Source organism: Pleurodeles waltl, chromosome 4_1 (genome assembly GCF_031143425.1).
Source record: "Pleurodeles waltl isolate 20211129_DDA chromosome 4_1, aPleWal1.hap1.20221129, whole genome shotgun sequence".
Classification (NCBI taxonomy): Eukaryota; Metazoa; Chordata; class Amphibia; order Caudata; family Salamandridae; genus Pleurodeles; species Pleurodeles waltl.
In genome coordinates, this window is record NC_090442.1 from 230292723 (window position 1) to 230319689 (window position 26967).

The window sequence follows — 26967 nt, forward strand, 5'->3', positions numbered from 1 at the left end:
TGACTTCTTATGTAGTGACTGCCTTATCTCAACCTGTTGGTAGCCTGACCCTGGCTGATGACGTGCACTAGCAAACTGGCAGTTTGCAGCATATGTCCTCTGTTATCAATTGATGGGATAGGGAGTGGTATTGATGTACCGTGCTCTCTGGCTGCCAGTCAAATTCGTCTTAGGGCTCTGCCACCTGATGCCCAATACAGAAACATGCCCAGGTAATATAAGCTTCCTTCTGTCGAGTTATAGATTAATTGGGGACATTTTCACATGTCTTCATCAGCCCCTGGGTATTCTTTTATCTTCTGGGTATTTGAAAGGTGATTGCCTTCTTGTTTGTTTTTTTGTTTTGGTGGTTCATCATTCATGATATGTTTGAATTGTTGGTTGACATCTTTGATTCCCACTTGAACACAGTTGGGCTGTGTTTGTCCCTCCTGGTCAAGTTGTGGCTCATCCTACATTGGGTGTTGAGGCATCTGTATGCAAGATTGGTGGAGCGTCTGTTTCAGATGTTTGCAGAGCAATCTTTGTTTCCCGCTACCCACTTGATGTGTCTGATGAAATGGGTTACTTTTTTATACTTGTGTCCTGTCCAGTAGTAAATCAGCTCTCTTAGGTGCACTTGTACCATCCTCAGTTGGGAGTGGTGCGAGAAAGGGTTCGGTGCTGCATTACTAACTTCTGTAAATGTACTTTTTCACAGGTTTGGGGATCATGGTGAAGGCATGCCACTTGAGTATATCATCAATGAGTAAGAAATGGGAGAGGAAACAGGATGTGGATGTAATGGCTAAATAACTTCATCCTCATTACTCTGATGCTCCCTTCCTTGCAGGGTGAGAGAGGGCCTGAAATAAGCAGAAACATTTTGGTTTGGAATGCACAATGCAGCACACATGGAAAGAGGAAGTAACAAGGAGAAATTAAGATAGTTCCCCTTGTTAAGCCTCTGTCTGGTATGTGCAGCATTTTGGCATAAACCCAGGTTTACAACTCTTTGTAAATGTAATTTTATGCTAAAATACACGGGTGGATGCACTGTAACCCCCATGTTCCACCTGATGTAACTCCCACCCGACGTAAAGTAACAAAGCACTGCACTGTATTATTCTGTATTTACTAAACCACACAAAGCCACACAAATCAACTCTGCATGGCTTAATAAATGCCAAAATGGATTCGTGGCTGAGCCACAAAAGTGACGCAACTCCTACGCAAAATCGTTATAAGTCTGGGCCTGAGTTTGTCTTATTAGTTAGACAGGTTGACTTAAGGGGATGCACTACTATGTACTTTCAGAGCACCATTCCAAAGCCCCTTGTTATCTCTCCCAATGTCGTTCTGGTCTGGTACAGTCAGCAGGAAGTCTCATAAATGGTGCTGACAGGACATTTCCAAAAGCAGATGTCAGGGGAGAATCGAACAGGCTGAGAGATCTGCAAGCAGGAGACACGCCATTTCAATGTGGTGGGAGAGGTGTGCGCGAGAGTGCGAGTGCGTGTGGGAGAGAGAGAGAAAGAGATAGAGAGAAAGGTAAACAGAGTGGGGAAGGAGGGAGCAAAAGACTGAAGATCAACATCAATGCTCAAAAGAGATGAAAGTTTCAATGGTATCATTACACGACTTTACATAATTGTCTACAAACAACTACCTAAATTGGAATACAGCTCAATTAAAAAGAGCCTTCCATAGGAAAAGCCAATAAATGTGCAAAGAGGCCACCACCCAAACACCTCAGAGTCATTGTATCAATATTTTAACGAACACAAAAATACAAAGAAGATGTCTTTGATAGCAATCTCACCTGGAATGCCTTACAGGTGAGTTTTTTGTTTGCCGGATGAGCAAGCTTTGTAGCTGTTTCATACTCCTTAAAACCAGCACTACCACATTGCTCACTTAAGATCTTTATTCCGAGCCTGTACCTCAATATGCCAGACTCTCCCTTCACCCCCTAGGATAGCACTGTTAGCATCGATGACTCTGTAGACTAAATTTGCCTTTGTGTTTGTAAAGTTCTGCAGCAGCATTTCTGAGCCACTTTACTTCAGGGGGTTGAATGTTTAAGACTCTTCTTATTGAGGTTTACAAGCAGCTTTCTTTAAGGACATTTGGGAGTAGAGGACATATTTACCGGTTGCTGTTTCTTACAGTTGATCAGTCTTACAGTAAAGTTTTGTTTTCACACGTCACTTTGTACGAGTGGCATCACTAAGTCAAATGTATGTGCAAAATGTGTGCAGCTGAGTTATAATAATCCATTAAAGAGTATATTTAGAGCATGACAGTCATCAATATAGTGTATTTTCTTAATGAAAGAACCAAGAGTAAGAACTGGTATTCGACCAATGTTACTGACCACAGGTGGAGATGGGAAGAACATTCCAGAAGCGGGTACTAAATAAAAAAAGCCACTTTGTCACACGTGTATAATTATCGGAACTTAGAGGAGAAGATGCAACGTGGAGCAAATACTATCGCTGCGGGTGCACTTCATGATTTTATTCCTCAGGCGCTCAGGGCTCTTGTTATAAAAGACCTCACAGGGGTGGTCTGCAGTATGCAACATTTATAACAGTCACAGGCTGAAAGAAGAGAATATACTTAATAATAACGTATTCATATCTGGCGTTTAATACTGCGGCGTTGCCATCTATAAGACCTTCAAATAACAGGTATTACTATAACGCATTTGTACTCAATTTATTGACAATGGAAGGCTGTAAGGATGATGCTCAAATTTATGAAATGCAAGTCGCAAACATGCGAGATTTGAACGCTTAACTCACTCAACCATCTTGCCACATTTAAACACCTTCATTCAGTTATGCATCCTTCTATCTGTCTCCTGTGGCTATTCTGCTCTATGTGGAGTGTAACAAAAAGATAGCTGGGAGCAACGCATGCTTTACTCGCATACAAAGTCACAAAAACACCTTGGCTATTGCGCCAACATACCTCAAGATGGCCCTCACAGCACAAAGTCCTGGGGGACACCCACCTTCCCCAACACACACACTCGAATGGTTTCCTAAGTGCACCATGTTGTCCACCTCCCAGAATTTTCCCTCAGGTGGGTTGTTTGGGTCACTTTAGTACACCTTCCCTCACTTCGCATTAGGGTGCTATGTCATGTTTCCAGGTTTTCGGGGCCCTGATCACATTCACCTGACAAAGGCTCAATGCAGCACACACACAGCCCTTACTCTTTACGGGACCAAAAGTTCCAACGTCCTTACCCATTCCATCACCAAACCCGTTGACTTGTTTATTTTTACAGTATGAGAATGTATCAGCTTTGTGCATATTTTCTTCACACTTTGTGCCATAAGGAGCTATCATCAATGCTTTTCCTCAACAATAAAACAGCAAACATATTACTACGCCTTTGTAGGTATATTAAGCAGCAACCATGCAGAACAGTGGGCGAGGAGCACCTCCGCTCCTGGCATGAGGAAATACGTCCCATCCCAGAGATCACACAGTATTCTCTACTGAATGTGATTTGCTGTGTATTGCGATGGTCAGGAGGTGGCAGGAGCACCATCCTGCCATCAGACATGTTTTCATCTGTACAGCGGCAGACTCCTTACCACTTCTGAAATATCAGCAAGCATTGGCAAAGCTAATCGCTCCGGACTTAACGTGCTAACAGATCCAGAGTTAGCACATAAGAATGAGAAACTCGAGAGGGCGCCAGCACAAGTGGACAGGCAGTGGTATAATTGTAAAATATTATTTCAACAGTTCAGTGCAAGCACTAAAGCTGAGCTGAAAGAAAACATCCAAGCAGCCAACAGCAGTCAAACTTTGATTGAGAAAGTTCCCCTCCAATGGCTGAGAGAGTTTGGCCAAAGAAAGCCAATGGATTAAAGTGACGGACCTAAGGCCTTCCAGTCACGTTGTGTTTACGATTATAAATGGCATGCGATTCTTTCGGCTCAACAGGAAAGCTTGGCAAGTCGTCTGTAACTATACCTGGTGAAGATGTAAGGCGAGAACGATGCAGGGTTGTCTTGTTCTGAAAACAATGGCATGGTCCCACCCATGATCCGGAAACGGAAATATAAAACCGCAAGCACCTGCAGAAGTGAGGAGCAAACATGGCATTCAGTTACGAAAAGGTTGCATTATGTATTAAATTACAGAAAATCCAGCACTGGCAATGATCATTTCATAAGCAAAACAAAACTTTGCAGCACATACTTACACCTGTGCTATAGAAATTCAGCCCTCAACCAATAGTGAAGGCAGTAGAGAGAGAATAGGCCAGGTGCATGTACAAAAAGCACCTCTGCTCTTCCTTGAAAAATGACCCCAGAAGCACACGTATCGACAAACCTGTGATAACGCGTATTCTCCCTGGGATGGTGGGGGTCGGATGGCAGCCTGTCCTTAATAGGGTAGTGCCTGGATGTGCAATCAGTTTATGCAGTGGGTGCCCAGCTGGGTAAAAGGGACGCCCTGTGCTTGGCCCTCCTTGGGGATCATTCGTGTAGAGTGTGATCTGTCCTTAAATGTGTTGCTTGTGCCGAGTAGGTCTAAAAAGAGAAGTTTGAATAACTAGGAAACTCCATCACCAGACAGGACTGAGTGAGAAGATAGTGCAAGTTGGCAGCAGCAGCTCAGGAGAGGAAAGTTAAAAAATGAATGACAACACCTACCCTTGTTACAATACCTAACATCAGCTATGCAAGAATAGGTAGAAACCTACATTACATGCATCACATTTCACAAAAAACCTGCACCAGGTACAGAGATAAATATCAAGATAAACAAATGTACATGCCTACACCAGTTATCTATGGTCAGATAGAAACAAACTATAGTTCATCAGAATGGTCCCAGAGCTGTCAAGTCTTGGGCACACTACCCAACCTCTGTAGTTGATGGCAGGGAGGGCACAAAGAAGAACGCACCTTGTGTTTCTGGAAGCAGAGCTCATTGTTTGGGCCCCACAAACCAACTTGCTTGTCTTGAGGTTTGCAGATTATCAGATCTCTCTGTAGCAGTGGCTTGCATTGTCAAAGGAAATAATGCCAACACAGAACCCCTTCTTGGATATGAGACCCTCAAACTGTCCCAGGTGTTTACTAGTCAGTCTTCTTTCAAGATGGAGAGGCAAAGCACAGGAAATGTGCTCAAAAGCAGGTTAAGGATCAACTAAGTCCCTACGTCTCCTGCAGCACAGTGGGTGGTGAAAACTAAAAACACCTCACCACAAAGAAGTAACAGATGAGCAGAATCTTCCCTCCTCCTCCTCAAGTTTTCCCCATTACAAAAGAGCTCTGTCAAAAGGCTCCAAATATTCCCTTCCCTCTTCTGGGCGTCTGGAAAGCCCATTCTGCAAACCCCACACAGAATGAAAACTTCAACCCAGCCAGGGATGTCATGTTTCTCTTTTGCAGAACCCACCCCTCACCCTATAGTATAACAATCATGTCAATAAGTGCCTGTCACCTGCCCACTGACAGGGTTTGATAACACAACTGGGTCTATCTGGGGCTGTCATTGGTCAATCTAGCCCTGAGACATGGAATAAATTAGTAAGACAGCCCATATACCTAGGAGCCTACCTTGATAGTCTACTAAGTTCCTCTCACCCCAGGTGATAACCAAACCTTTGATCTTTAGCAGCTTGGTCGTACTGGGCAGGCCAATGAATGGATCATGCCTCCTAACCTCCAGGGCCCTACCCAAGACCTTGGTGGCAACATGAACAACCCCTTAGGCCACAGCCACAATCCACTATTCATTACATAAATATGATGTATGTGAATTTGTAACTTGAGTAGGCAAGCACTTAAACCCATTTCTAAGTCTGCGGTAAGCGGTACCACTGGTACCCAGGGCATGGGAGTTAAAGGGTTCACCACAGCCAGAAGCACTGATTATGCCACTCTGAGTGACCCAAGGAAACAGATGACAGCAGGCCTGCCATTGCAGCCTGCAGGAGCTGTGCAACCTGGTCAAACGTGACTTTGCCCTCACCATGTGCGGCAAGGTCAAAGCACTATTTTTAATATATGCCAGTCACTCCCAAGGTAGGCCTGATGAGCATGGAGGCAGGATGCATTATATTAAAGATGTGGACATAAAAGTGTAAGTTTATATGCCCCTATCGTAGCCTCTTTCCATTACGGGCTACTATAAGTGGTCAGGGGTCAATAGGCTAACATGGCTGGCACCTGGGCATCCTGAGGTTGCCAGCTCCATTATGGTCTCACTGAAAAGTTTAAGTTTGATATCAAACAACTTGTCTCATTAAATCCAACTTCTTCCCAAAGTCAGCTTTAAAGTGGCATACACCCGGGTGGCTATCTCAGAAGTTGCCAGGTTGGTTGCCCAAGCCGTTCCTGTGACATGGATAGCAGCCTGCAGCTGCTGCCACCAAGATAGGAATCTGCCCCCCTGAAATACTCTCAGGGGTCAGAAACAAAGGCCTGCCTGGGCGGGAGGTGCCACCTCATTCCCTGACAAAATGGTTAATGAAGTATCACATCAAGGCAGTGAGTTTCAAAATGCCGGAAATGTAGTCCTGACCTCCAGCTAGTTTCAGGTGGCCAGTGTTTTTCCTTGGACCCCAGAACGTCAAAATAACTAAAATCTGAATTTGCTCCTACCAAGGCTTGTTGGTGGCCAGTTGGGCTACCACTAACTTCGACGCTGCACCTTGAGAGAACCACGTAACATCCTCAATTCAACGCCTCAGTGGCCCCGTTGTCAAGATTTTGCACCCTTTTCCTTGCCAGCACCATCCAAGTAGCAAGCCCAGCACCCGCAGCTCCCTTGTTCTGCACCAAGGACAGCCAGGACAATTCTGCACCTGGTCCCTAAGAGCCAGGTAAAACTGTACTGACTCATAAACCTTGCTCCAGGGACCCACACCACCTCAGTGGGTTCCACTGAACTCGACGTGTAGGTGACTGTTGTCACTAGTTTGTTTCCCCACTGACCGCAACATTAATGTTTTACAAGACTGAAATGCACTGATTTATTTTTCCTTTGAAAAGTTATAACTCTGGCTATACTCATCTGATTGTCTTCGTTTTGGTTTCTAACATTATGTAACAATCTGCTTTATTTATTTTAATTTGTGTCAGATTTCTTTCAAGTTGTGACAATTACTTATGGTCCATGTTGGTAGTATGAAATTCTCAACATATGTTCCTTCAGTAAAGCCTGACTGCTTTGTGCCACACTACCAGGACTGAGCTAAGGATTTACTAATGTTAATCCAAAGGACCCAGTCGGGGGTGACATGAGAGTATTACATAGTGAAGCCTAACCAGCCTCACTGCATAATACCCCACTTTCCTACAGTGTGTCATTCTGCTCCATCATAAAAAGGGCCAAAGGTTCTATGTGTGGCTTAGTTTTGTGCTAGAGATGTGGGAGCCAGGCCGGTGCACAAGAAGCATGTGGTGAAGGCAATGGACTCACAGGGCAGCACATGCATGTCAAACAGAGTATGAACAAAGTATCTCAACCAATAGACCCAATGAATATCTACTGGGTTGTGAGTGGCTGTGCTACTGTTTGAGCACGCTATTGAAAACACTGATGCAGTATGGTACTAATGATGAATACCTTTGTTTTGTTTCACAATGCTTCAGGCACTGTGATTACATTTTTGATTAAACAAACATGTGTTAGTGTGGTACAACTGTCCTGCACAGTGGTGTGATGACCTAGAGTGTAATCCGTACAGGCCGTTACCCTGACTATGCTTCAGATGTCTGACAAAGTGTAAACAATCCAATGTGATTTTCAAACAATTTTCAAAATATTTGTAATGATTCCAGACAGACTGTTTGTAACTTCAAGTATAGTAATAAATGTTTGATGAATGGGATTATACTCAATCAGGATGGAAAACCAGCTGCCATTAAGTGTATGCATTGGATCACAGGCCTGGCCAAGGTATTGGTGCTCTATTTATGTTTTTATGTCTTCTTGGGATCTGCAATAGTGCACATAGTGAACACAAGACTTATCTAAACCTATTTTCCATCTTTGCCGGCAAGAGCAGAAGATCTATCATGCTCTGCTGTTTTAACGGTAAAAGCAATCTCCAGGGCAACTCCATCTATCCCTTTCATCTACTACATAACTTGTCGAACAGATCTGAGCAATCACCGCTCATCTCATACCATCTTCGCCTCCTGACAAAGCAAGTGCCAACAGGCTGCTGACAATGTGATACTTTCAAATGCTAAACTGCTCAAACCAATCTTCCGAACATCTTCAGTGTCACTTTCCGAAAGCACTGTGTTCACGAGGGGATGTGTGAACCTCTGCTCACCCCAGAACTATCTTTGTTACACCCTGATCAATGCACGATACTGACACAAGAACACAATATAGGTATATGACTTATTAACCAACAACAAACCGGACCCGCTCTTATCCCATAGACATAGCTGAGAGATGATATATTGCCATTTCTAACTGTTATATAACCTTAATCGAAGATCACCAGAAGAAGGAAAGGGTGAATGATGGTGGTAAATAAAAATACTTTCCCAACCAACAGCATTGAAGTCAATACGCAAGGATGGAATGTGAATCCTTACCTGTACACTGGTCTCCTGCGCCAGTTTTACTGCCTCTTTCCTGCTCAACTACTGATCATCCTCTTACAACAATGCCTTTTTAGACCCGCTCCCGGTTCTATATCAGACATTACAACTGACCACTTATATCTATGTATCTTGGATATCAACATCGACATTGATAAACGGGATTTGTTTGCCACCACAATGGTCTTCCTTAAGCCTGAAGCTCTTGACGTCTCTACCAGATATTCACTTGGCCAACTCACTCTGCTGGCCAACTATTGATGCATTCACAAGCCCCAAATGGACTGATCTCAGTGAAGGAAAATAATTCTCCACGACCATAAATGCTCACCTTTGCCCTCAACCTTCCTATCACATCCGCGCCTCCACCAGCTTACTTTTACAAATACATAGTGAAGACCATGGAAGAATTTGAATCTATCCTTTTTTGGGCAGAGCTGCCTGCTTAATGGCTGCTAGATCCTCTGATGTATGCCAACTAATCGCACCAATGTCTCATGGAAATTCTTGACAAAGTGTTCGCCTCAAACCTTGATGAAATTAAAGACACCTTTACAAATTCGGCATACTCAGACAGAATGCAAAATTACAAAAAGCTGTAAGACAGTGGAGAAAAGCAAACATTAATGTGAAAGCCAACTTCAGAGACAGTACATAGTATGCAAAGAAACCACCAAGAAAACCAAGCGATCTCACACTCACAGGGCATTATGAATGCACCATGCCGATGGAGCAGTGTTTCTTGTGTTTCAGTCTCTTGGTAAAATCATCAAAAAAAATCCCCTACTGGTCTTATGGACCTTTGATTGTTGACTTAAAATGGAAGAAAGAAGCTAACATCAGAGACACATTCCAAGTACAGTGAATTCAATATTGCTCCACAGAAACAACAAGGAGTATGGTGTTCAGACCTTAAGGGTTTATTAACAATTTTAGTTCAGGCTACAATAGTAAATCAATCAACAAATTTGATAGCAAAATATAGTAATAAAATACATATTTAGATGTTATTGCAATCTAAAAGTATATATAATCAAAAGGAATATTTAACACAGAGTGATATATTACAAGCAAAATGTGACCCAAGCAGGTTCCATGAAGGAACTTCCCTATTCTAAATAAAGTATCGAAAGTAGTAAGGGGAAAATTATGAGGAAGGTGACAGCATCAGATGAATCAGACTTAAGGTTCAATTGAAAGCGTCTGAGTATTCAAGCATGAAGCTTAATTCTCTGGCCAGGGGAAATTGGCAGAATCGAGAAGAAGTCTTCTCTTAGCAAAGTTAGGATAGGTCCTGTTTTGCTATTCTAAAAAACACACAATTAGAGTGTGAAAGAGGTTCCCAGAAGGCTTCTCCTTATCATCTTCCATCGAATAAACTATTCAAAAGACAATACACTCAGGAAGCAGGTAGACTCTCTAACTTTCCCAGCTTCCATCAAAGAAGCAGTCATCTATATAATCTTGGATGTAACATCAGTCTGGTCAGCCTGGCACAGAATGGTATCTCCCACAATCTCAGGCTCCATATCAGAGGCCAACAGTAAATTAAAAGTTCACTATTCAACTACTCTAATACAATGAACCTATTCTATGTTGATGAGGACATAAACAAGACACCTGCAATGAAAGGAAAAAAAGACACTTTGAATACTTTATAAACATAATGTGAGCACTGAGACCTGATTACACATTAGGCCAACTCTTGTTTAACAGGTTCTAAATGAATACATTGAGCATAAGTAATTATATCATACACAGTCTTGAACATGTTCTTCATGGTGAATACATCTATTATAATTCAGCTAAATATACTTGGGGCTCTCATTGATTTTATGCACACATTTAATATAATCAAACATACGTTGAGTATTTTGCTTATAGAAGGGGTAGGCCCTCAATTATGCTGCTCCGATGTCAACCAAAAAAGCTTTTAAATGTTGGCACCAAATTCTGTAAACAGAACTACAATTCATAAGCCAAGAACTACTTTTGAAAGCTCTCTAGCTCTTATGCTGATCATTTCATTGAAGAAGCTAGCAGCCTGAAACACCATCAGGAAGAAGAGACACCTCTCTTATAGATATTCACAGTTCCAAAACCACTCAACCTGACTCTGAAAGATTACCATATGTCATTAAAGAAACTGCTGCACCAATGAGGTCTATCTCCATAGCGAGATCCTCAAATGAGATATGCTTCCAAACATATTTAAAATAAAATATTGTCCTGACATACTTGTACTCCTGCCAGAGATAAGAATAACTCCTCCCTCTCAAACGGAGAGTCCCTCAAAAACAAATTATCTTCAACATTAAGTTCATATTCAAGACTTAATACTTGATGAATCAGGTCCAGCTACTACAGGCCAACAGAAAATGGGCAGCTCACAGACAGGCTCATTAAAAGGCAGCTTTCATATAGTTCTCTGGCTTCCTCAAAGAAAACAACATCCTCTCTCAGAATCAGAATGGCTTCTGTCCTGGAAAAGATAGCAAATTGGCTTTAATTGGAATGGGGGGTGCTCTTAAAAATACAGCAGATTCCAAGGAGCTGGAAGCCTTCTTGCTTCTTGACCTATCATCAGCAATTGATGCAAATGACCATCAACTACTGCTCTAAAAGCTGAGTGACAACTGAGTACAAGTCATCATCCTTAACTGGATTTAGACTTGCCTGGCAAGTAGAGTCCAAATTATCATACATTCTCATTTCAGCATGCCATTGTTCATTAACAAGGTCTCCCACAAAGCTCCATGATTTCCCCTTACTTTGTAATGTCTACCTTTGCCCAGTCTCAGTTATCATTAACACTTTCACACTTACCTGTCGTAACTGCGAGGCAAGTTGGATTCTGGAGGGTGAAGTTGACATCAGACACATCTACTTTGCTGGACACGGTCTCTGTTTGTGGGGGTGCTCTTCAGAGGGACACACTGGAGAGCACCTTCCAAACCCGGTTTTCAATGGGTCACAAACATGCAGTGAGTGTTTGCTGCAATGGTAGTCAGTGGGTCAGAAACATACTATGAATGATTGCTGCAACGTGTTGGCCAGTTGCTTTGTTATATTTTTAAGTTGGTGGGGGTTTACATAATGTATGTTTTGTCTTATATTTGCAGTTTAATTGTGGTGCAAATGATTTGCATAAACTCTAACAATACTTTATTGAATTGATAATACTGCTGTAGTAGGTATATAAAAGAAGTATCTCTGGGGTGTTTTCAAATTGTAATTACGGTAACAGCCTATTTATTGCACTGCTTGACAGTCACTTGTAAGAGGGCCTCAACAAGCATTGGGCTTCTTTTTCACTGTGGGAAGTATCTGTGTCACTAGTGCCTCTAGAAAGATTGTATGACCTACATTTCTTCAGAGCAGGCACACATCCACAAATTGCATGACAAAATTGTCATACTGTTGTATTATTTAAAACCCTGCATGAAAATGTGACCTGACCTTCAATTAAACTTTTGCAAAGTTACATACTCCATTTTTTAAATGTACCTTTGCTTCCCTTCTACATTCTGCCTTTCCTGTAAATAAAGTACTCTAAATCTCATGCCTATCCATCAATCTTAAGCACTTTTAAAACCGTGCCTATGTTAATTTAAGCAAGCAATTTCTTCCATAGCCCCCTCTAATCACATCTATGTCCATAATAATGTACCACAAAACAACTGGAATGGATGCATTGAATGAGCATGTAAAACTAAACCTATGTTAATTTAAGCAAGCAATTTCTTGCATAGCCCCCTCTAATCACATCTATGTCCATAATGTACCACAAAGCAACTGGAATGGATGCATTGAATGAGCATGTAAAACTAAACCCCACTAAACTAATGCACTGACTGCTAAATGTGGGCTCCCTGGTAGCATGCTACTCACTGTACAGTGCTTCAAAACCTTGCCAGTGGTAGTAAGCACTATATAAATGCAAAATAATGTAAACTATACTGACAACACCTGAAGCCAAATTCCTTCAAACCCAGAAATCCTCACTTATGGAGCATGGCACCACCTATCCTATGGGAACTGGACCAACACAAACACAACTCTACACAAGGAAAGAATCTGAGTGTGATAGTTGACACAAGCAATTCTATAAGCATTCTTGCTCACCTGGGACTAGTCTACATGGTTTTGGCCTCCAGCCCTCTAGTCTTGCTTTGTCTAGACTTTGCCAATGGACTCTTTTGGCCTATTGAAACACCTAATCAGCAAAGTACGATGGATCCAGAATGCTGCTGCAATGAAAGATCTAAATTTAAGATGACATGATAACAAATACACTACCCGCAAGGCCTTGTACTAGCTCCCCGTGGTTAAAAGAATATAAATCAAAGCTCTCTGCAACACCCTCTGGTGGAATCTGCTGAACAGGAACCATCCTTTTATAATCAAAACGCAGTTCTTATTGTAAAAATCAAAACTACTCCCAAAGGAGGACTTTCAGCTTCAGAATAGCTTCACTCATCGTAATCTCCCTTTTTTCTTTTTTCTCAAGGAAAAAAGGCTTGATTGGGTGAGAGTTCATTCTCTGTACAGACCTGTAATCCATGGAGACTAAGAAGAATCTGCAAATATCTGGAATTTAGAAGGACTATAAATACCTTGCTCTGCCCTGAAACATAACGCCGTTTGGTTGGAACCCAGCAGAACATGTGCTCTGTATATTGAAGCTGTGATCCTGTCTCTCACACTCCTCCGCTACTTCCCTCATGCAACACCGCGGTGTAGGGCTGCCACCATACATAAGAAGTACACATCCAGTCTTCATGCATGACGCCAAGACAGGCCTTCCAAAGGTAACACTACAAGAAGCACCCTTGCGGCCATGCATAACCGATGAAGTAGATACTCACTATCCGAAAAGCACCTTGAGACTTCCAGGTGGTATCGAAAGTGCAATATAAATGCCAATAGAGTACACTTTTTACGTTACTACAGACGTAGGCAGTACGGCAGGTGGTAGTACTTTAGCTAAACCCACAGCACTGGTCCTCACTGAGAAAATGAAATGCACAGTAGGAAATATCATATATGATGCATGTACATGATAAAAGGCATGCAATAACACCACTTTTGTCAAAGGAAGGATTGTCCTGCTTAGAAGAAGGAAACAAATTTAAAAGGTTGAAGTACTTGCTGCGATGATCTATGTGCAACCTATCAGCCACAGTTTTGAATACCAGCAAGGTCAATTTGGACTTCAAAGCATTTTGGGTCATTAACATTAGTCCCTCTAAGTAGAAGAATACCAAAAAAGGCCCTAATCATGGCATGTCGGTAAGTTGGTAGGAAATAAAATATGTGTTATTGTGTTTTAACATGTCCATGGCAGGGCTTGGTCAAGGTTGAACGTTGTCCATGGTTCCATGGCGTTCTAGCAGGAGTCTGGAGAGACTGGATCAGGTGCAAAGAGGACCACAGAAGAATCTGGATTCTCTATAAAGGATTTAAAATGGATCCTGTAAACCACGCTATCAGCATGCTGGCACTATAAGGAGAAATTATGCAGAGAATCATATTAATCACTACACCTACATGAAAACCTGTACCAAAGAAGCAGAATTTAAAATAAGGAATGTGGTTGACATTTAAATTGTTGTAAAGATTTGATCAAAATTCATATAAGAAGTCTATTGATACCTTCCTTAACGCTGGGCAGCACACCCTAAAGCGAAAGGAACTAGAGCGGTTTGTATTTTTACTAATCCACAGCCAGACAAAATCACAGAATTGCAGTCTGCAAGTAGTAGCCAAAGTGTTTTCGATTTTCTCTGATGACACAGTGTTAGATAGCCTGCATCCCTATGACCATTTCCTACTCCAGGCTATACCTTGGCAGCCATGTAGAGCAGGGAACAATGAGGTAGCAGGCAGCACTCTCCCATGAATGCCAGCATTCATCAGAAAGGACAGATGTGACAAGGCGAGTATGAGGGCCATGAGGAGTACAGATAAGTAGCCAGGTTGTGGTTGGTTGAGTCAGACCAGAAAACACTGTGGGCAGGTCAAGCTGGAGAGCAAGTTGGTTGGATTTGGCGGCTCAGAGTATAATCTATGTGCAGGAGCAGAAGGGAGCCCTAAGAAGGAGGCTGGCTTATCCGTTGCAGAGCTGTACTACAATACCTTTGCCCTGAGGTGTCTCTCATTTTGTTTCACCTTCAGGTTGCTATGCACTCTGTGAAGCTACCTGTAATATAAAGGAAATGATACAGTGTTTCAAGTCATCTGGCTTCTCAATTTCATACACTCCAACTTTTTGCTAGTAGAACAAACTGGATTCCAGGGTGCTGTTAGCCTCAATGTGGTAGCATAGCTGACCTACATTCATATAATCTCTAATTAAGAACAGAGTTCAGAGCACACCTCCATCTTATATCTGTTTAAGTCATCATAAAGTGAAACGTCCATCAAGTTGGGCAAAGAATGGGCAGGAACAAAACTTAGGCCCTCATTACAACCCTGGTGGTCGGTGTTAAAGCGGCAGTAACACCGCCAGCAGGCCGGCGGTTAAAAAAATGGGATCATGACCACGGTGGAAACTGCCAACACAGACAGTCACTTTAACTTTACAACCGCCACAGCAGTAGCAACAAACACCGTGGCGGTCACCGCCAACAGACAGGCAGAAGACAATGTACCGCCCACACAATTACAACCCGCCCATCCGCCAGCTTTTCCATGGCGGCACCAATGCCATCAAAAGCACGGCGAAACAGAACACAGAAGGGAACCCACTCACCTCTCGCCACTCAATAAAGAACCAGGACGCCATGGAGCCCGAGCTACAGGTCCTGCCCATGCTGGTCTACCTCCTCATCTACCATGAATACGAATGGCGGCGGCGACGACCACAGTGAGTACTGCACCTAGTACACAGGGGTGGGGGGAAAAGAGATTGACACACACACGCAACACACAACAGCCCCACTCTCACTCACAACACCATACACACAAACACATGCAGCAACATCACATTTACACCCCGTAACCCCCTGGAAGAACGCAAGGACAAAAGGAAAAGAGTCAAATCAGTGATATATTAGAAATAGGCAGATAGACGTAATGAATAGCAAAACAGTATTTACAAAAATATACAATATGTACAGAAGTCCGTACATTGCCCATGCAAAATGTCTGTGGCCCACTGGGCCAAAAATCATGGGCCAAGCCCACACTTGACTCCTGCCTCAATGTGGAGAGAACACTGCAGGGGCATCAGGTTGAAAAAACACAGGTACCTCAGGGGGACATGAGAGGGGGGCACCTCAGCCGGAAGATGGGACAACGCCACTGCTCCCAGAGGGGGCTCCATGCCCACAGCAATGTCCTGGGGAGTGCAAAGCCACAGTCTCTCAAGTGGGTGGTTTGCCCACTGCCTGGTCCTGGGAGTACAAAGCCACAGTCTCTCAAGTGAGTAGTTTGCCCACTGCTTGATCCTGGGGACTGCAAGGACACAGTCTCTCAAGTTGGTGGTTTGCCCACTGACTTGTCCTGGGGAGTGCCAGGCCACAGTCTCTCAAGTGGGTGATTTGCCCACTGCTTGGTCCCGGGGAGTGCAAGGCCACAGTCTCTCAAATGAGTGGTTTGTCCACTGCTTGGTCCTGGGGAGTGCAAGGACAAATCTCTCAAGTGGGTGGTTTGCCCACTGCTTGGTTCTGGGCAGTGTAAGGCCACAGTCTCTCTAGTGGATGGCTTCTTCCACTGGTTCTGGAGGGGGGCTTGTGCCCAGTGTGCTTCATCTTGCCAATGATGGGGTGAGTGGATGCATATCTACACTGGTTCTTGAGGGGGCCTTGTGCCCAGTGTTGTGGTTGCATATCTCCATTGGTTCTGGAGGGGGCCTTGTGCCCAGTGTGCTTCATCCTGCCAAGGATGGGGTGAGTGGATGCATAACTCCACTGGTTCTGGAGGGGGCCTTGTGCCCAGTGTGCTTCATCCTGCCAAGGAGGGGGTGAAGGATGCATATCTACACTGGTTCTGGAGGGGGCCTTGTGCCCAGTGATGCAGCACTTGGGGTGTGGCAGTTTACATTCCCTCACCTGGGTGTCTGAGCCACGAGATTTGCAGGGACCAGGTTGCATGATAGTCCATGGAGGCAGGGCAAGACTCCATCCTGCGGCGGCTAAGGCTGCAAACTGGTGGTAGTGCCGGTGCTGGTGGGGGTGCTGCCAGTGGTGGTGGGAGGCTCTAGCCCATCTCCTGCATCCTCAGACGGCTGCCCACTGGGGCTGCTGCTGCTGGTAATGGTCCTACTGTCAGCGGTGCAGGTGGCGGTGCTTCCGGATGCTGGCGGTGCTGACCGTGGTGCAGGTGCCGGTGCTGCTAGTGGTGGAGGGAGGCTCCAGCTCTTCTCCTGCAGCCTCGGATGGCTGCCCACTGGGTGATGCTGCTGCTGACAGTAGTGGTGCTAGCGGCGGTGCAGGTGGCGGTGCTACTGGTGGTGCTGGCCACGGTGCAGGTGGCAGGGCTGGCGGTTGTGCTGGTGGGCACCAGGCCTTCAGCTGCAGCCTCCGACGCCTGAAGTGCCTTGCCTGGTGTTTTCTGGCCCTTCCTCACCTTGACAGATGCTGTTGTGACCTTGGCTCTGGCAGCTGGATTTTTGGAGGAGGCCTTGCTGGGTGGTTTGGGGTCCTTGCCCTTGCTTCATGCTGTCCCCTTCTTCACCTTGACAGGTGGTGGAATGGATTTGTCCTTTGCAGGGGTTGGTGGCACACTGGCTGGGCTGACGATTGCCCCCTTTGAGCCTCTGTGAGTTGCAGGTACCACAGCGGACGCCGACTTGGTGACTGATGTGCTGGCCTGGGTTCTGGATACCCTGGCCCAAGGGGAAGGACGAGGGGTAGGGAAGAGGTCAATGTTTGCCAGGAAAAGCTTCTTAGACACACTGGGGCGGGAAGAGGGAGAGGGTTTGGGAGTGGAGGAAGAGGGAGTGGTTGTAGAAGGTGTATGTCTGCTGAGTTTGGGTGAAGGTGCATGGGCTGGATGCTGTTGTGGGGTGGGTGCTTGCGTTTGTGTACTTTGGGAGGAGGGGTCACAGACACACTGGAAGAGGACACAGGGGACGTGTGCATGGATGTGGGGGTGGTGACTGTCCGTGAGGGGTGTGTTATGATGGGCGTGCTGGTGATGGAGGTAGTGGATGAGAATGTAGTGCATGCAGGTGTGAGTGGAGACGCTACTGGGAGGGAGGTGGACGACGAGGAGGAGTGGGACACAGTGGAGGCAGTGGCTGTTGGTGTGTCTGCATGGGGATGGTGCTTGTGTGAGTGCCTGTGAGATGAAGTGTGGTGCTTGTGTTTGCCTGAGCCACTTTTGTGTGGTGATTTGGGTGAATGCTGGTCTCAAGGTGTGCTTGGGAAAGGTTGGGGTTGAGGGGATTGGGACTGGGTAGAGGAAGTTGGAGGTGGGAGGCTGGGGACAGGGACAATGGCTGCCATCAGTGCTGAGGCCAGAGCCTGAAATGCTCTCTGTTGGGCCACCACGCCAAAGTGAATGCCCTCCAGGTATGCATTTGTTTGTTGCAAATGCCTCTCAACACCCTGGATGGCATTCAGAATGGTTGACTGCCCAACAGTGAGGGATCTCAGGAGGTCAATAGCCTCCTCAGCAGGGCTGACTGGGGCAGGGCCTGAGGTGCCTGGGGTGAAGGAGATGCCCACCATCCTGGGTGAGCGGGCACAGGAAACACTCTGAGGGGCTGCTGGGAGGGCTGTACTGTTAGGGGGGGTGGCGGCTGTACCTGTTGTTGGGGTGGGCACAGAGGTGTCTGCCACCGCCAGGGAGCTTCCATCGGAGGAGGAGTCGCTGTCTGTGGTCTCCCCTCCTGTTCCCGTTGTGGTGCTCCCCTCGCTCTCCGTCCCACTGGTGCTCTCATCCTCGGTGGATTTGGCCTCCAGGCCCATGTGGGATGCAGCTCCCTCCGTCGCTGGTGCCTCTGCTCCTCTAGCAGATGATGCTAATGCACACAAGGACATGGTGACAAAACAAAAAGGGGGGGGGAGAGACAGAGGATACACTTGATCAATTCCAGCAACAACACAACCGTTGGCGTACACAACGATCAGCCCTATGCACTAGGCCATGCACTACCAGTTAGTAAGATAGTCACCATCCCATGGGGTACAATGCCTAACGCCATTAGCTGCACACCTGAAACCCACAGGACTCTGCCCATTAGTAAATGCCCACTAACACTATTGGGTTAGGAGTGCTTCAGAGCCTGCCCAACAAGGGACCTACCCTGCCATCTTCGTCCTGGCCTAGGGGAACCCATTGCCCCCATTCCCTACCCAGGTACCTCTTAACGCGCGCAAAGTCATGATTGTGAATCTGTACTCATCCCCTGTGGCTGCTGTGATGCCTTCAAGCACCCATCCAACTCCGGATAGGCCACCACCAGGATGCAGAACATCAGGGGGGTCATGGTGCGACGGGCACCCCTTCCTCGTTGGGAGGCCAGCCCCAGCTGGGCCTCAGCTGTCTTCTTTGCCCAGCGGCGCAGGTCCTCCCACCTCTTGCGGCAGTGGGTGCTCCGCCTGTCAAAGACCCCCAGGGTCTGCACCTCCTTGGCGATGGCACACCAAATACCCTTTTTCTGGTGGGCGCTGACCTGCATGGGAAAGACAGCAGAAAAGGGAATTAGTCAACCGTCCGGACCGTCACACTCATGGCCTACCATATCCCTCCCATCCCATGACGCACATACATTGACAAACTTACATGCAGCACTCTGCCCAGGATGCCTCTGCCCCCCCTACATGTGGCTTACACACACGGCAATCCATACAACCATGGCCCACGCATCATGCTCACAGTGTACTCACCTGTTTGTCTGGAGGACCGTAGAGTAACGTGTACTGGGGTAGGACCCCACCCCCAGTTTCACCAACTCCACCGCAGTGAAGGCAGGGGCCCTTTCCCCAGACACATGAGCCATTGTCGCTTCCAGACACAGGTCACAGCAGCACTTGCAGTGTAGGTCCTCTCCTGTTGAAGGTCAGGTAGCAAGTGAGTGAATAGAAAATGGCAGTCATGTCTGCGGCGGTGCGTACCGTCACTGCCGGCATACATCGCCATTGGCTCCTGGAACTCATAGGGCCCAATGATAACCAATGCGAAGTTGCGCGGCGGTCATTGACCGCCTAACACAATGGCGCACAATGCCATTTCAGGGGGGCACAGGGCATGGCACCTAACTGTGTCACAGCAAACATTGGCACAACAACTGATTGTCAGATTCACATCTTGTTTCTGTAAAGTAAACAAATCATCATTAGTGCAATATATGTGTGAATATGACCCTCTGCTCACCGTTTTCTTCCATAGGCTTCAACCGTTGAGGCTGAATATGAGATGGCGGCATCCTCCGGTGTACAGACCCCTGGTGGACCTTGCGACAATGGAGGACAGACATATTATCATAACCTACAGACTTGATCGTGCCACAATCCTAGAACTGTGTGCCCAATTGGAGCCAGACATGATGTGAGCTATACACCAGCCCACAGGTATCCCCCCTCTAATGCAGGTCCTGTCAGTGCTCCATTTCCTGGCAAGTGGTTCCTTCCAAACAATAGTAGCCATGGCATCTGGGATGTCCCAGCCAATGTTCTCCAATGTGTTGGCTAGATTGTTGTCAGCCCTGCTGAAACACATACGCAGCTACATCGTGTTCTCCCAGGTGGATGATTTGGCCACAGTGAAAGCTGACTTTTATGCCCTGGGACTTATCCCCAACATCATTGGTGCCATTGATGGTACACATGTGGCATTTGTCGTCGTCGTCCCCCCCCCTGCCCAACAAGTTTTTGGGAATAGAAAAAGCTATCACTCTCTGAATGTGCAGATGGTGTGTTTGGCAGACCAGTACATCTCCCATGTGAATGCCAAATATCCTGGATTTGTGCATGACGCCTTTATCTTGAGGTATAGCGGCATCCCATATGTGATGGGCCAACTCCAGAGGCAAATAGGTGGCTAATAGGTGAGCCCAAGGTCCCCACACAGTATGAGTAGGTGTCTGGGTATAGGGTTGTCCCTAAGGGTTAGTGTGTGTCTAACAGTTGTCCCTCAATATTTGCAGGTGACTCTGGTTACCCCAACCTCTCATGGCTACTGACCACAGTGCGGAATGCCAGGACAAGGGCAGAGGAACGTTACAATGAGGCACATGGGCATACAAGGAGGATTATTGACAGGACCTTCAGCCTCCTGAAGGCCGGTGCCTCCATCTGACAGGTGGCTCCCTGTACTACTCACCCAAGAAGGTGTGCCAAATCATAGTTGCAAGTTGCATGTTGCACAACCTGGCCTTGAGAAGTCAGGTGCCTTTTCTGCAGGAGGATGAGCTTGGAGACGGTATTGTGGCAGCGGTGGAACCTGTGGACAGTGAGGAAGAGGAGGCAGAGGAAGAAGAGTTTGACAACAGAAGCAATATAATTCAGCAGTACTTCCAGTGACACACAGGTAAGACACTGTAACTTCACTTTACATTTCAGTCTTCTGTTGGACATTGTACATGGCAGCCTGTTTCCCTATGTCTATGGCCACTGACTGTACACTTTGGCATCTGTATTTTCAGATCTCTGTGCCCCACTCTGGCTCCTGCTATGTGTACTGCTGCCCACCAAAGGTCATTCCAAAGTATATTTCACTGTACATTTGACTTGCAATGCTTTGATAATGTTGAACTAATACATATTTGAATCATTTGACAGACTCCAGATTAGTATTTGTTTCAAGGGTGTTTATTTAAGTGCTCATAAGTAGAGTGGGATGTGCAATGGGCTGGGGTGATGGTGGAGGAAAGTCCATGGTAGAGTCCAGTCTCTTGGTATCACAGGTGTATTGTCCAATGGTGCATAGGAAGGGGAGTAATTGCGGTTCAAGGTGGACAGGGTGACAGAGTGGGACAGAAGGGTGACAATCAGGAGAGTCTTATTTCCTGGCGGGGGTCTTGGCAATGTTCTCTGGCTTCTGCCTGGATTGCAGGGATCGTTTGCGGGTGGTTCTCCTTCTGCAGGGGGTGGGGTGTTGGTGGCCTGTTGGTCCTGTGGCGGGGTCTCCTGTCCACTAGCGCTGGCGGAGGTGGAAGGCTGTTCATTGGTTTGGCTAGTGTCAGGGGCCTGTTGTTGTGCCACTGCCTCCCTCATGGCCCATGTCAGCCAGCACCCCTGCAATGGTGACCAGGATGGTGTAGATGTTTTTGAGGTCATCCCTGATCCCCAGGTACTCTCCCTCCTGCAGCCGCTTGGTCTCCTGCAACTTGGCCAGTATCTGGCCCATGGTCTCCTGGGAATGGTGGTATGCTCCCAGGATGTTGGAGAATGCCTCGTGGAGAGTGGGTTCCCTGGGCCTGTCCTCCCCCGTCTCACAGCAGTCCTCCCAGCTTCCCTGTTGTCCTGTGCCTCTGTCCCCTGAACCGTGTGCCCACTGCCACTGACCCCAGGTCCCTGTTCGTCCTGTGTTTTGTGGGGTTGCCTGGGGTCCCTGTAGTGGTGGACACACTGCTGATTGACGTGTCCTGGGGACAGAGGGATGGGCCTGCTGGGTGGGTGCTGTGGTGGTGTTCCCTGAGGGTGGAGGCTCTGTGGTGGGTTGGGACTGTGGCAGGGGAACCGACTGTCCAGAGGTCCCTGATGGGTCAGGTTGGTCATCCTGATCCAGGCGTGTAGAGCTGCTGTCGTCACTGTGGGCCTCTTCAGGGGGGGGACTGGATGTAGCTGGCACCTCCTCTCCAGTGACGTTGAGTGTGGGTCCTGTGGGGATGCAAATGCAGTGTTATTGTATCTGCGTGTGCCATCTTGTGCATGGGTGTGTTTCCCGGTATGATTGTGATTTCCCTGTCAGCTTTGGCTTGTGTGTGTGGTGCTTTTGTGGGCTGGGTGAGTCTCTCTACTGGGCATGCTGTGGTTATGGGTGTCCATGCAGGTCTGTGTTGGGGGTCCATGCATTGGTGTTACATGCAGGGCTTGGTATTGGGATGGGTGGGTTGTGATAGTGGGGTCTATGTGAGGTGGTGGAGTGATGGGGTGAGGGTAGGGGTAGGAGTTTGTGATGGCATACAGGTAGGGTGGGGGGGATAAAGTAGTAGAGATTTGACTTACCAGAGTTCAGTCCTCCTGCTACTCCTGCGAGGCCCTCGGATGCATTATTGCCAAGACTTGCTCCTCCCATGTTGTTAGTTGTGGGGGAGGAGGTGTGGGTCCATCGCCAGTCCTCTGTACAGCTACCTGGTGTCTTGCAACCACGGAACGCACCTCCCCCCGTAGGTCGTTGCAACTCTTCCTGAACTCATCCCTTGTTCTTGGATGCTGTCCCACAGTGTTGACCCTGTCCACGACTCTCCACCATAGCTCCACTTCCTTGCAATGGACACCTGTGATCCGAATAGCTGTGGCTCTACCCGGATGATTTCCTCCACCATGACCCTTAGCTCCTCGTCTGAAAACCTGGGGTGTCTTTGGGGTGCCATGGATGTGGTGTGAGTGGTATGTGTGGGGTGATGTGTGGGGTGATGTGTTGTGGTGTGTGCTGTGATGTGCGTGGACGGTGTATTGGTAATGGTGTTCTGTGGCTCAGAATGGGTGGGTGCTCCTGGTTTGTCTCTCTCTCTCTCTCTCTCTCTCTCTGTTAGCTATCTTTTTTTTCGTTGAAAGGGCTATGGGTAATGTGAGTATGTGTTTTATAGTGGTGTGGGTGTGGTGTGTGTATGTGTGTCAGGTGTGTGCACCTTGAATTGTCCAATGTGGTGATGTCTTGTATGTGTGTGTGTATTTTGAGCATGGCGGTGTGTACCGCCAATGGTTTACCATGGTTCAAAGACTGCCGCGGAGATTTGTGGGTCGTGATACTGTGGACGTATTCCTGTTGGCGTAACAGTGTGGGTTCTGCTATCACCAGTTTATCACTGACCTTTGGTGTGGCAGACTTGTGTGGGTGTCTGTATAGTGCCGGTTTTCTCAGTGTGGGTCATAATACCCGTAGCGGAATACTGCCGCGGTCATGGTATGTTGGCGGCCGTCAGCACGGCGGTGTGAGGCATTTACTGTGAGGGTTGTAATGAGGGCCTTTATTCCTAAACCCCCAAACCATAAGGAAAGGGCAGTGACAAAGCATAGCGCAAAACTTAGTTCAAACCAGGCGCTCATTGACATTCAAATATGGCCAATTGCTGAAATAGATATAGATATCGCAATTGGCTGCACTGTACCAGAAAACTATAATTTGGAAAAAAATCTCTTTTGGATAGACCACAGGTATTTACATTTTCATCAATATTATCACAGATCTGTTTTTATGTCAGTCACTGACACCAAGGGAATTAAAAGTGAGAAATCAAAATCAGGAGTCTCCAACCTTTTCTCTAATAAGATGATCATGGGCAAAGTGGGGGTCCTTGGAATGTGGCAGCCCTTGGCAATTGTCCACTTTGCCATGCCTTACAACGTCTACATACACATTGCTTAATATAAGGGGCAGCAGTATATTTACAAATCATGATTGTTGCCTATATAACACAGCTCAAGGCTAAAAGCCAGACTCGATATATTCATTTGTACAACCATTTGTACAACCATGTATTCTTCGTGTCATGATCATAACAACCATTTTTTATTCAAATTAATAAACAGTTTTATACTTACACAGCTGATGATCAAAGCAGCTCTTTTTAAAAATGGCCTTGCTTTGCATAAAGAATTCTGATTGGTACTTGCAGACAGGTACCTAGAAATTGAAAGAAAAAACATGTTTATCAAACAACTATTTTTCCAAGGGAATATTTTTTCTATTTACAGTGTAATTGAAATTCCTGTTAGCAAATACAATTTCTAGAAGATGAAAATGGTTTTATTACAATCTGCGTAAACTCGTTTGTTGGTAAAATCTGGACAGACACTAAAGCATGGAGAAACCTAACATTCCTTCAGCAAATTTTTAACTTGTAGAAAAGGTCACAGTTTTTCTTCTCTGTATCACTGTCACTTTTTTATCTGAGTAAATTATTTGTTTAGGACCTGATTGGACAGCTACTCTATCACACATGTATGTTAACAGAGTACCAGCCATTCAAGCTCTAAAGCAGACCCTTAGGGCTTCATTTAGAGTTTGGCAGGGGGGTACTCAATCACAAACAATACAAATATCCTATCTGGCGTATTACAATTAGTAACCCCTCTGCCAAACTCTAAATCAGGCCCTTTGTATTCTGTACACATTGCCAAGTAATAAAACAGGAGTCACCTCATTTACAGTGTAGGGCTATTAAACCAAGTTTAAACAAATAGGCAAACAAGTATTGTCAATATCAATAGGTCTCACTTATGAATAAAAGTGTCTTTTGTGTCATTGATATGTACTCAAAAAGTCATCACACATGCACTCTGTCACTCCTCCTTGGTATGCAAAACTCCTTAGATTCTATTTCTCGGCTGTGTAGCATGAGATGGAAACATGTCTCTTTGAATTCAAACTTAAGTAAGTTACAATTCGGTTTAAATAGCGTTTGACCCAATGTGGAACACTGCTGCTACTCATTCTGCGACCTTCCTAGTATATGGTTCCTTGTTTAGAAACTTAAATTTGTAACATCACACCAAACATGGTTTAGACCAGTTTTGTACACTGTTAAGTGCACATGCACGGGTTCAATCTCGAAGGAATGTATCACCATTCACTCGCAATTAAATGACTTTATGTTCGGGAATACAATAAAACTATTTGACCCCTTCTAGCACAGTCCTACTCGGTCAAACCTTACGAAAACAGAAATGAGAGCAAAGACCTGGGTATGAGTCCTACGGTGTGAATGTGTTACTTCTTGTGAGTGTGGTGCATGATATGAAACCACATTTCCGTCAGGCTGTGCCGCTTTTGTGCATTTATTTGCTCCTTTCAGTGGAACGTTTCTGTGGCCAGGGTCTCATCTTCCGCTCCTGACCACATAAGGACGCATCTAGAGGTCAGCAGCCCTAGTGAGTTATAGAGGGAGACAAAGCTCAAACGATTTCAGGCCAAGACCCATTCTGGCACCTGGTCCCACAGCAGATGCTTGCTGCATCTGATTCACTCCTGTGAGCTCGTCTTCTTCCAAGACCCAGTGGCATATTCCTTATTAGCAAAGCAACCTTGGTGTGCAGCACATTGACATTTACTCTCTGAACTGATTCCCAAGTTAACAAATTCAGCCTTTTTCAACTGAAACTCCTGCATCTGACTCAAAGATCTTTACTGCAACTGTTGCCTACACATAGGTCTAAGCCAATGCCTCGTACAGAAGAACCCATTTCACCACCTTCAGATTATGACAACAGCAATACCAAAGTGACTGAAATGAATAGAGCTCTTCTACCCTCTTGCTCTATTTCCAAACCTAGAAGAACACTTTCCTAGTCCAGACTCTGCTTGTGATTGGCCTAGGGACCTGATTCATGGGTGATAAACTATGGACCAAAAGGCCATGTACAATTGGGATCTTCCCCACAGACGTACGCTAAGGACAGCTTTATACAATTCAGAAATATATCAATTTTCACCCTTTCACATATATTCTGTTTGCATATGGAGATGGTTCAGTTTGTAGTATACTCATCATAAACTCCTAACATGCATAACTGGTTGTTAAAAATGGGGTCTTTGGTTGACAGTCAGGTTACCCCCTGTTCAAGCAAGGACCCTCACTCTAGTCAGGGTAAAAGAGAATGACCCTCAGCTAACCCCTGCTTACCCCCTTGGTAGCTTGGCAGGGCTGTAGGCTTAACTTCAGAGCGCTAGGTGTAAAGTATTTGTACCACCACACACAGTAACTTAATGAAAACACTACAAAATGACACAACACCAGTTTAGAAAAATAGGAAATATTTATCTAAACAAAACAAGACCAAAACGGCAAAAATCACACATATACAAGTCAAGTTATGATTTTTTTAAAGAATAAACAAAAAAATAGTGCTTAGAAACAAAAATGCTTCAATGAGGTGTTACCACGGCGTCGTGACGGAGTCCTTCCCAACAAGCCGACACCAGCGGCGCCGGACACGGATTCGCGTAGACCCCCAAGTACAGTACCTTTGGTGAAGAGTGAAAACAAGTCGATGTGCGAAGTCGGGGATCGCGGCGTCAGTGCGAAACGTTGAATCTGCGCACTTCGAGTGGCGTCGGTGACGACGTGGTGCGGCGACTTCCACAGAGTCGCTGACTTCAGCGGGGCTGCAGCGGCGTCGGGCCTGCGAAGAGCGTCGTGTTCCAGCGAAGGTCACGGCGTCGGGTGCAGGCGGCGTCCCCGGATTCAGCAGCGCCGTCGGTCCGGAGTCGTCCGAAGTCGATTTCCTTGGATTTCCACCAGCTTTCCTTTCAAGGGCCCAGGGACTGGATA

The 26967-nt window shown here is 46.1% G+C and overlaps 1 protein-coding gene across 1 annotated transcript in view; it reads right to left on the reverse strand.

The window, feature by feature from the left end:
• The window catches only part of TMTC1 (transmembrane O-mannosyltransferase targeting cadherins 1), a 958188-nt gene that overhangs the window by 586949 nt on the left and 344272 nt on the right, over window positions 1-26967 (reverse strand). Inside the window, exons 6-7 of the mRNA XM_069228190.1 lie at window positions 24239-24320; window positions 3976-4079 (exon numbers count right to left, since the gene is read on the reverse strand). Of these exons, the coding sequence (XP_069084291.1) occupies window positions 3976-4079; window positions 24239-24320 (186 nt within the window). The remainder of the gene's footprint in view (window positions 1-3975; window positions 4080-24238; window positions 24321-26967) is intronic.